At 42.4% G+C, this 12033-nt stretch overlaps 1 protein-coding gene across 8 annotated transcripts in view; it reads right to left on the bottom strand.

The window, feature by feature from the left end:
* HDAC9 (histone deacetylase 9) overlaps nt 1-12033 on the bottom strand; it is a 470793-nt gene that overhangs the window by 22461 nt on the left and 436299 nt on the right. For all 8 annotated transcript variants that reach the window (XM_077302512.1, XM_077302513.1, XM_077302515.1 and 5 more), the window contains one exon: nt 3385-3469. In XM_077302512.1, coding sequence (XP_077158627.1) covers nt 3385-3469 — 85 coding nt within the window. The remainder of the gene's footprint in view (nt 1-3384; nt 3470-12033) is intronic.

Below are 12033 nucleotides of genomic sequence, written 5' to 3'. Positions count from 1 at the left end.
ACATTTAGAGACTGTAATCTCTATTCATTAAAACAAAACAAAAAAATAATAAAAGGGTTAATATAGGCATTCCACAGTGTTCCCACAGAATGTTCATGCAACAGTCAGACTTTGCAATGAACAAGCAATTCAAAAGCCATTATTTATGGGTTTCAATGTTCACCAAGTGGGTGGGGGGTTTGCTAGAAAAACAGATGTGCAAGAAAACCAGATCTGCTGGCATAGGAATAAGACTTTGCTTGGCTGTAAAAGAAATGAACCCATGTTCGCTGCTGGAGTTTTTCAAGGGTGTTCATAAAATAAAGCAACAGCAACTCATATGCAGGAGTCTACCTTCCTATGTGTACTACTTTGGATCATGCCCCTCCCCAGTAGATTCAATCAGCTGATTACTAAATGCAGAATTTATACTGTTACTATATGGGAATTCAAATCATGGGATTAGTTCCAAAGATGCCCTACTATTAAGCAGATCCTATAGAAGTAGAAGAGAAGCTTTGGAACTAAATCCAGATTTGGACCAATTTACATGACAAACACTATTTTGCTGCCTAAAACAGAAAGCCCAAATAGCAGCAATCGTCATGGGTTATATCCACATGACAATAGATATGACGTTACATTACTGCAATCATGAGTAAATGGATGACTCCACGTGGACAAGCCAGTCCTGTTATAGACAATTACTATAGTCCAATGAAATCAAAGGGCTTAGACTTCCAAACCTATGCATGGGATTGGTTTGGTGTGGGCTTAGTGCCTCACTTGGAAGTTGGCATCCCTAAGAGAAGGTTCCTCTGTGCACAGCAGTCCTGACCCAAGTCAGGTTCATGCACATCTAGGAGATGTGGAATTCCAGAACATAAACCTACACCTATCTGGCAACCTTACCTCTTTTCTGAAATGTTTTCTTGACCTGAAATCAGCCAGGGGGTGCCATGTGGCCAGTTGGGTGGCCACATTTTCAGACCAGGGGTAGCCCACCTCCAGGTGGGGCCTGGAGATATTCTGAAATTACTGCTTATCTCCAGTCTATAAAGATCAGCTCCCCAGCAAAAAATGGCTGCTTCCCCTGGAAGTACAGCTCATCTCTAGGCAGTCAGGCTGATGGGGAAAGCTCTCCTCCATCACGTGTGCCCCTTCAAAAGGAATGCACGTGGCCATAGATACCCTTTGGCTAACACCGTCTGTTGCTTTACTGATGATGTCTGCTCTTCTGAAGCTTGAGGCCTACTGCTGGCAACTGCAGTTCCTATTGTTGTCTGCAAGGCCAAGTCATTGCCTAATAAAAATGGAACACCTAGTTCCCTGCAATGTTTCACTGTATTCTTTCCTGTAAAGCGAACTTGAAATTCTGGGCCACTTATGCCTTTGATTTCTTAGGACCTTCCTGGCAAATACTGATTTTTATTTTGGAAGACTCCTGGCAGTCAGGGCTCACTCAGGAGACTTGAACGTTCAGCATGTCGTGAGAGGTACCAATCGCTCTTTATATATATAGAAGATAAAGATGTCTTACAAACACATGCAAGTAGCCATATGTGAGTTGTTTTGCCAAAATAATCAAATTGGAATAGTCATGTTGTACAAAATCAATAGACTTATATAACCTGATGGCAGCGTAGGTGTGAACTTGTGTAGATAATGCTTGATGTATTGTTGGGTTTGACCCAACCACTAGTTAGTGAACATGTAGGAATGGGAAAGCTGCAAGAAACAATGGGATTGTGCCTGGGGTGAAGTGCTTCACACTCCAGCATCAATACAAAAGTTTGCATTATCCCAAAGGATAATTTATGAATCTGTACTCTATTCAGGAGCCTCTTGTGTCGCAGAGTGGTAAGGCAGCCGCCTGAAAGCTTTGCCCATGAGGTTGGGAGTTCAATCCCAGCAGCCGGCTCAAGGTTGACTCAGCCTTCCATCCTTCCGAGGTCGGTAAAATGAGTACCCAGCTTGCTGGGGGGTAAACGGTAATGACTGGGGAAGGCACTGGCAAACCACCCCGTATTCAGTCTGCCATGAAAACGATAGAGGGCGTCACCCCAAGGGTCAGACATGACTCGGTGCTTGCACAGGGGATACCTTTACCTTTACCTTTACTTTACTCTATTCAGTGTCAACATAGGCAGGCAAGGGAGGGAAGGAGGAGAAATAAATAAATATGAATGCCCTCCCAAGCAGAGAGTCACCCAATACCATAGGAATGCAGATGACCCTGGCCAAAGGAGGACAAAAGCCTGCTAAAGTCACCCCTAAGTCACAGGGAATTAGAAGCCAAAGTGAAGAATGGATCATTAGGCAGATATGAAGATATGAATAGTTTGCTGGAAGGGTGGCTTAAGGTAGACAATATTATTAAAAGTAATAGTTTTATGGGGTTGTTGTATTGTATGTAATTTGGTTTTATATTGGTTTTAATGGATTGTATTGGGGTTTTTATCTGAGTGTTGTAACCTACCTCGAGCCTATGGGGGGGAGGCGGGTAATAAAATACTGCTGCTGCTACTACTACTACTAATAACAACAACAACAACAACAACAATAGAAGATAATAAAACCTCTGAGTATACTGATTATCTTACTTGGCCATTTTACACATCAAGGAGGAGGAAGTAGCTATGAGTAGATGGTCCTCGGGAAGCCAGGGGTAACCCCAATTCCTGCTACCAAGGTAACGGGTGATTTCTAAAAGTTTGCAGAAATTAAGTAGGCTATCTCTTATTGCCATCTGTAGGGATATGTAAGAACTGGGAATTAGAGGATTTTTGTTTATCTCTTTTTCTTTTTGCTTGCTCTGTGCATTGGGTTTGAAGATGTAGTGTGTGTAATACTTAGATTCCAATTAAATTCTTTTATTTTTAATGCAGGCAATCTGACCTCTTTGACCTAGGCTAAGCCCTTGTTCAGTTCACATGTTCCAGGAGCAGCAAGGGCTCAACCAAGTAGTTCCCTTGCTAGTGAGTGAGAAAGGAGAGGGAGACAGAAACACAGTGCTAAGCCTTTAGAAGGCAAAGCACCAGAGGAGGGCTGAGCTCCAAATCTCAGGCAGAGTGAACCCCTAAAATTTGCTTTGATGGTGGCAGTCATCCAGAGAGAAAGGGGGGAGAGGGAGAGGGAGAGGGAGAGGGAGAGGGGAGAGGGAGAGGGAGAGGGAGAGAATCTTGGTTGGGTTGCAGACCCAGAATGGCTAAATAACTTTCTTACTTCTGCACTGGACAGAAACAAATGCTTGCAAACAGAGTTTCCACACATTATCATACGAACATTCACATGAGCTGGTCAGCTTTATGGGATTTCACATACATTTACATGTTACGTCCATCTTCCAAAACTATTCTCTTCTTAACATTATATTTTGAAGAACAAGCAAATCATGAAACATACTGTGGATTTTGGTGGTCTTCTGCAAGGAAATCATCGCATTCACATTAGGCATCTGATGGAGAACCTCTTCAGGGAGGGGCTCCAGCTACAAGAGGAAGGAATAATCAAGTACAAAACAATGAAGCTTTACAATAAGCCGCATGGAAGCACAACATACTGAAAAAGCTGAATCCTCATGACAGGCTCAGTCAGAGAGGCAACAAGCAAGTTGTTGGGATCCCACCCACTAAATGGACAGGGTACAGTTTTGCTTTCTGTTTTTCAGCCATGTAATTGAATTCCAAGGGGTCTTTCCAGTGACTGCAAGACTAATCTAGAGAGTCTCTCAAGCAGGTGCATGTCTGCGTATTAGTCATTTAAAAATGCTAGTTATTTGGGTAATGTTTGTAAGGCTCCTCACAAATCAAATTCCATCGTGTCTATATGTGCAGCTGTATGCTGAAATAATGCTTTGCTGCAGTTGCCTTGGAAATAAAGGGGGCATTCCATCCTTCTTATTTTTATTACTGTCCTTCAATGTAACTATCTTTCACAGAAGGGAAAATTAAAAAAAAATTAAATAAAATCACACATATACTATATTCACATACCCTATAACATTTGACCACATACACAGTTGTATGGCATGCCATTCATGTATATTTTATTTCCACATTGGAGGGGGGGGGTTGACCCACGTATCACTCTTTGCTCATCCTTGTATACCTGAGGAGCTGACAGTGGCTAGATCCATGTGTCATTCGGGATTGTGCTATTCAATCACTTCCTGGATTTTCCTTCCCAGATGGAAAAATCCAAGAGGTGAATGATTACAGCAGCACAATATCCAATGGCCTGTGAATCCTACCACTGTGACCTGACACACAGTAGCCCACATTCATTCAATTTGATTCTTTGTAACCATAGGAATTTAATAATCCTCCACTGGTTTTATTCCTAGGATTGTAATTAGAGATGGGCAGAAGCCACATTTTTGTGGTTCAGTTTGTGGTTCATGGCTGAACCGAACCACAAACAGATATGTTGGTTTGCAAACTGAACCATTTTATATTGGTTCCTAAGCCATTTAAAGTTTATACCCCTGTGTCTGCTCCCTGTTAAAAGCAATGGGGAGCAGAAAGCTAGGGTTTCCAAACAGCTGAGCCACTTAAACCCTGCTTTCTGCTTGGAGACATTTAAACCAAACAGCTGAATGGGGGTCCCAGCCCTTCAGCTTTTTGGAAACCCAAGCTTTCTGTTCCCCTGTGGAGCCATTTGTTTGTTTGTTTGTTTGTTTGTTTGTTTTCCACCTTCCCTTTTAGCTCAAGGAGGTTTAACAAAACAGCTGAGCTCTGCTGCTTTTTTGTGAAGATTTGTGATCTGCCACAAACTACATCAAAATTTATGGAAGTTCAAGGTGGTTCTTCAGTTCATATATATTGCTTTGTGAACTCTGAACTGGCCATAACGAGTGATGGAGACAGAATTCTACAATTTCATTTGCTGTAGCAAAATTCTGTGTTATAGTCTGTGAGAAACAAAATTATCTCCTGCAAAAGGGGTTGGCCATATAATTATGAATTGGGATATCTATTTTATCACCTGCTTTTTTCAAATGATTGAATTTCGGCCTAAAGGTTGTCTATAAATACACACACACACACATACTTGCTTTTATTTTATTATATCATTTATGCTGGTCAAAGACTGTAACGAAAAATTAACTAATGATGAACTTTAGTTTGTCAATTGGTTCGTACCCTTCCATAAGAGGAATAGAAATAAGGGTTTGACTTAGAGTATGGTGCCGGATGCTAGATATACTGATAGGCAACCCTACATTTCCATACAACTACATTCTAAAACCTGAGTATTTACCATCATGTTTCTCCTTACTGTCCACGAATATGTGATGCACAAATCACCTCTAAGCAGTTAACCTTTTTAAATGCATTGAAATTAGCAGGGTCAAAAAGATATAACTCATTTTAGGATTGAACTGAGATTTCAAAATAGGAGTCCATATATTTGTTTGTTTAAACATTTAATGCTGCCTTTCTACCCAATCAGGGTCTACAAGACAGTGAACATATAAAACATTTCAACAATTAAAACTATTTTAAAATTCAATTCAATTTAATTTAAAGACAAAAACAAACAACAGAAAGGCCAATAACTGTTATTAGGGGGTATGCCAAACTCTTATGCCAAGGCCAAAGGGAAGAGCAGCAATCCCTCCTTCCCCAGCACTATACTCTAGAACCTACCCTCAAAGTAAGACTAGAACCATTACAGAACCATGCCTTTTACTCCCAATCCCATAAAGTGACCCAGATGGATATTCTGATTAAAGGATTTGAAACCTGCCAGGAGGTCCAGGAAAATTAATAGGGTCATGCCCCCCAACCATCTCCTGATGCATGTCATCTGCCAAGGTGATCAAGGCCATTTTGGTCCCATAGCCAGGCCTGAGACCAGTCTGGAATGGATTAAAACAATTCAATCCATTCAGGAATACCCGAGATTGGCTAGCACTACCTTGCTCAGCCATTGTACAACTGAGGATAGATGGTGTTTATTCAAATCTTCTGGATCTTCTGGGTCCAGGTTTCTTTTTAGTTATATATAAATGGTTGTTGTGTGCCTCCATGCTTGAATCCCAGCTAGTTCCTTTGAAGTTTTGTGAGAGTTCATAACTGTCTTTGATGGCCATTCACACATAGGAGATCATCATCCTTGCTGAATGGGGTAAACAAGGGATGAACAGGAATGCGAGAACCACCCCTCTGTAACAATGGGTTTGCAGTGCAGAGTTATAGGTTTGGATGCTATAGCTTTATTTCCCAACATTAGAACCCTTCCACCAAGGCTTCCTCCAACAGGGAAAGATTTCCTTCAAGAACAAAAGAAAGGCTTTTCTCCATCATTTTTCTCCATCAGACATTTTTCTCTACAGGAAGTCATTCTCCCCTGAAGACTAAATGGAAGAGAGTCCTAAGGTCCGGTGGAATGGATTCATAGGGTAGTGAAGGAACCCTGAGCACAAGACACCTGCTCCCTGACTGCTACACAAGATCACTTGAATATTTCATGCTAGTCCAAAATTATCTGCAGGACAATTGTGGAGTGAGGCCTAAAAGGAGCCAGGCTCAGGGTGGAAAGTTGCCACAGCTCTAGGATTCTGTTTCAAGTTTTCTCCTGTAAAATCCCCAACGTTTTGGAACCTGAGGGGTGACCTTTGTTCTTCTGTCAGCTTCTGTTCCATGTCAGTAAAACCTCATCAGGCTCTGAAAGTAGGATCATTGCACTGACACCCTATTTGACCTGGATGCGCCATTGTTATGAAAACACTGTAACTGAATAAGAGTCAGTGGTTTGTAACAAGCCATGTCTTGGTGGGGGTGGGGGAGACTCGGCATCATCAAGGAGTATAATTTCTGATGGCGTCAATCCATTTTTTTATCATTAAACTAAACAGACAAGAGGTTGTCCCTGGAAAATATCATGAGATCCAGCAGAGCGAACAAAAGGAATCACTCCACCACTGTCAGACATCACACGGTCACCTTCACTCCCACACTTCTTGGCATTCTATTAGCCCTGGAGCCAAAAATTGCAGAAATGGCAAAAGAGCTGGAAATACATCTTTATAAAAGAATTTTACGCAAACAACTGACTAAGGTCAGTGCAAGAGCAACAACAAAGCCATTTGATGGATGTATTTGAAAGGACGCACCAAGGAATATTTTTTAACACTGGGCCAATTGGCCTACAATACTTTCTCATCTTTGCTTCCTGAAAATTCTATGTGCATCAGAAGAGGCTTTACCAAGAAATGGCACCTCCAGCCAGCCAGGTAAAGGTTGCCAAACGTTGAGAGTGGTGGACTCTAATCTGGGTGCTATCTGTATTTCCAGTTCAATTTTGATTCTTACTGAATTGAACAGAAATCTCTTTAACCCACATCCTGTTCACATCTGTTGCTGCACTCTGCATCTATTTCCTTTCTTGGATTTTCTCCTTCAAATCACAGAATTTAACTCTGCATACTAATAAGAAAAATTTTCCCCTCCCTCTTCTTTTTGAGCTGTTGATTGATTTCTGCTGATTGGTCGTTGTGTGGCAGGAGCAGCCCCTTTGACTTCCAGTGCTCCATTTCAACTCTGGTTCCATTATGTCTAAACTTTTATGCTGTAAAAGTATTTTTCTGCTTTTTCTGTCCCCTTAAGTAATGTGTTTTGTGGATAGATAGACTTTGTCCCTCACCCACCAAGGGGGTTCTGGGAGCTGTTTCTTGTTAGCTCGGAGTTTGTAGTCAAGCTTTGCAGTCTCCAAGGCAGACACTATAGCTGGCTAGGCACTTTGGATGCCAGCAGCCCACACTTTCAGTTTGGGGGACCCCTTGGAACCAGGAGACCAGTTGGGGGCTGCCAGGATGTTGGTTCCATAGACTACCTCAAAGGGGGACATCCTAGTGCTAGCATGGACTGAATTATTGTAAGCAAATTCAGCAAAGGGAAGTAGGTTGGTCCAGTCATCCTGTTGGTAGTTAAAGCAGCAGAGGTATTGCTGATTCATCCGCTTGGTCTGGCTGTTCATCTTGAGATGATAACCAGAACTGAGGGCTTGCACAAACCCTAGAAGCTTGAAACTTCCATCAGAACTTGGCAACAAATTGAGATCTGTGGTTGGACACGGCTTTGTGGGGCAAACCATGCAAACTATACACGTGTTGGACAAAGAATGAGGCAAGCTTCTGGGCCATGGGCAGAGACAGGCAAGGTACAAAATGAGCTTGCTTTCAGAACAAGTCAACCACCTCTTTAGCACCATCTTTCGCCAGCTAGGGGTCAGATCAGTGATCGTCCATGGAGATATCCCACCAGAGGGCCACTAGGGTTTCCAGCAGTTGCAACAAGCCTCATGGTTTAAACCCCAGCATATCTGGCTGTGAGATAGGTGGGGCACCCCTACACATATTTTTCCACATCCCTGCACAAGGAGGACCACCAGTAGTTCCTCCAAACTAGGTTATGAAACCAAAATGTCCTTCTGTGGCACAGTCTCAAAGCCTCCAGTCGGGTAGCAGAGGGGATATAGAGTCCAACCCCTTTAAATAATAACCTCTCTCAGTGCTACAGCCCACCCCCCTGGAGTGCCTGGAAGTCCTTTTGTGAGCAACAGATGGAAGGTAAGAGGACAGGGGCCACCACCACCCCTTTTCTCAGCTTGGCTGTAAGTTATAGCTACCAGTCCCAAGTGGGTGGGTGAAAATATTGAGTCTACCATTGGCTCTGCTCAGCTTTTGTGGGGAAGGTGGGAAAAGGCATCTGCCAAGAATGTCTGCTTCCCGGGTAGATTCTTGATTGTAAACATGAACCAAGAGAAAAACTCTGCCCATCGCATCTGTTTGGGGATTAGCTTTCTTGGCTGGCAGAGAGCCTGAAGACTTTGATATGCCGGTGAATAAATAATATGACTGCAGGGTCAATCCTGAGCAATGTAGATTGGAGAAAAAACCCAAGTAGGTTCAGAGTGGAGATTCGGGTCAGGTGCAGGTGGCTTTTTTAAACTGAGCCCAATGATCTTTAAAAGCCCAGTGCAGATAAGCCTCTGGAGAAGAGGGTTTGATTCCTCACTTCTCCACCTTGGCCCACCTTGGACCCATCAGAGTTCTCTCAGAACTCTTTCAGCCTCACCTACCTCACAAGGTAACTGCTGGGGGGGGGGGGAAGGTATCTTTTCCAAACCTATAGTGTATCTTCAGAAACACATGTGCACTGCCATATCATGGAGACACAAAATCCTTGGACTAAATCAAAAAGATGGATGGAGAAGGAATAAATGGCTAGAACCTCTTACCCTGGGTGGAAGATCAGTCCACTTAAGAGTACAATGCAGAGTCGCTCTAGTCTAAGTTCATTGAAATCAACCATCTTAGCCTGGAGTGGCTTTGCACGAGATTGCACTATCCAGGACTGTCATCTCTGCCCAGCACTGACTCTCCAATGTTTCAGACAGAGTTCTTTCTGTCATCAAAGAGTGTTTTTACAAATCTTTTTACAAATCTGGAGGTGGCAGGGATTAAACAAGGGCTTGAAGCATATAGACATGCGCTCTGCCACTGAGATGCCACAGGTATTAAGAAAAGGTAAAACTGATGCTTTCCTCAGGGAGCTGACTAGCTTTTCTACCCAAACGCATCCAGTTTTCACCCTAAACAGGATTGGGTTTTGCTCTAGGCTTCCAAAGTCCATGCATATCAGTCAATGCACACATGGATCTCATGTCCTGTTTCATTCCTTGCATGCTGTCTCAAACATGATTTAGTTGGAAGTAAACCCAGTTCTTTTGATTCAGTTTACTTCCAAATAAGTGCATCCTAGAATTAGGGAAAAGATTCTGTCCATGGTTGACCTCCAGTTTTCAACATTTAGATTACAGTTTGCCCCAGTGAAAGTTACCCTGTAGTCTTGTTGTAGGTATTTCTTTAAGAAATGAAAAACAGATTAGTGTGTGATGATAAATGTTGGCAGGTTAATTTAAAGGCTACCATGAAAAATTGCCCTTCCACTAAATTAGGAATCTCAAATTGCTGCATAAAGCTATATGATAATCTGAACAACTTGTTGGGTTGGAAGCAATATTTTTTTTCTAATTAGCTGAACCCATCACTCCTTTTGTTTTGACAGGTGCCTGCATAATGGATGTGTTCTAAAATCACTAACAGAATGCTTCAGGGATATTTTGCAGCAGCTTAACCTCACTTTTTTTTTCATACCCGAATTAAGGATTTCGGTATTTTTATTTTAGTTGGGGGGTGGGGGAATCCCAGTGCTTAATCTTTTCACACCTCTCAAGAGGATTTCCTTCTTAAGAGGCTACCCACAGTGTGGGAGTAGGAAGGAGATTCTGATTAGTATTTTCTTTTCAATAGTCACTGGTTGCCCTCTATTGACAACAATGCTTTAAAAACAAGAAGAACAGCAACAACTGGACTTGGATACTGAGTTAGCCACATTCTATCATTTATAAACAGTGACTAGAAATTGATGCCTTTCTTTTTTTATGAGGAATGCTGCTGGTTCTCGATATTATACTGGAACTTGCAAAAGTTTACACTTAGTAGTAGGTCCCTTTGGTTTCACTGGAATGTAAGTAAGTGACTTGGATTCAAGTTAGGTTCCTGTGTAATTTCTAAATTTGGGCTGTGATCCAAAGCACACATACTTGGACATCAAATACTCTGAAATTAGCAGGACTTACTTCTAAGTCAAATGTATTTAGGAGTGAGGCATACGTTTCAAGAGAAACAGGACTGATTGGGCTGTGCCAGGCAGTCACCTGTGGCCATGCAACCAAAGTGCATCCATCTTGAAAGGACAGCACATGGGTCTTAGATGGTTAGCTCCACACAAAAAATGGGGAATGTACCAAAGAATTTTGCAGGATGCTGCAAGAGGTTCTGAGGTGCACTTTCCATTTGTGTTGGGGACATCCAGTACTTGTTCTATAAGACTGTGAATGCATTAAAGAGTAATTAGAATATATATGATGCTTTGTGCTTCAGCAGAACAGGACAGGGTGGCCGGTTACAGTAGATGAGCAATTGGAATGTGAGCGTCCTGCATAGTGCAGGGGGTTGGACTAGATGACCCATGAGGTCCCTTCCAACTCTATGATTCTATGATTCTATGACTATTCTTTCTGGTTAGCAGCAATTCCATGCAAGACTGCTTTATTTACACAACATCCTCTGGGATATTTATTGGAGGAAACCAAATGCAACTTGCTAAATGGTTAAAGTTGATGCAGCAACCAATTACTCTTTCTTGGCATTGGTTTCATCCTTTTTGGGTGTCAGGGTGTTTTCCTTCCAGGGATTCCTCAGACAAATTGATCTGAACAAGCTCGCCTCACTGCTAAGGCTCTGACATTACATCTCCCACTGACTGGTTCCCCGTGACTGGTGGAAGCCACTGCTTGTTTTACAGATGCCTGTTTTGTTGACTCTGTGTGTGTGTGTGTGTGTGTGTGTGTGTGTGTGTGTGTGCGCGCACGTGCGCCGATAGTAGTAAGGATGGAACAACATCTTGCATTGACAGGTTTCTGCCAAGAACAACAAAACCTAAGCAAAAGTCTTCCAAAGCCCCCTGCATACATGTTTATGAATTCTAATCCTCAGCACATGAATAAATACATCTGACAAACTGCAGAGTGCCTTACAAAGGTCTTTCCTGACCTTCCTAATTGGAGTTCAATTGCATGTGCTGTGATGAGAAGCAAAGTTGGTCTTGCCAATGTTTTTTTGAGGGAGGCAAGCACTGTGCTCGCACTATTTGGGAAAGGGAATTGCCGTAAAATAAGTTCTAATTACCCTATTAATCACTTGGAGAGAATTGTATCTTCAAATTACCATAATTGGCAACTCAATTTAACCATTTTTGGAGGCTCGTCATGGAAATGTGCTTTTAAAAAGCTGGCTCTGAATGAAACAAACCACTGGAAGAAGAGGCACTGCAGCCGCCTGTTGGGTTCTGAGGACAGGTTGAAGCCAATGAAATGGGAATGAAAGGAGTTTGTGGAATGGCTCTTGCCTCCTTCCTTATGTAACCCTCTACGGCTTCCAAAACGATAGTCTTGATTCTTATGGGGCCTTAAGAAAAAGGA

This window comes from Paroedura picta, chromosome 11 (assembly GCF_049243985.1).
Source record: "Paroedura picta isolate Pp20150507F chromosome 11, Ppicta_v3.0, whole genome shotgun sequence".
Taxonomy (NCBI): domain Eukaryota; kingdom Metazoa; phylum Chordata; class Lepidosauria; order Squamata; family Gekkonidae; genus Paroedura; species Paroedura picta.
This window is presented reverse-complemented; position numbering and strand designations above follow the sequence as displayed.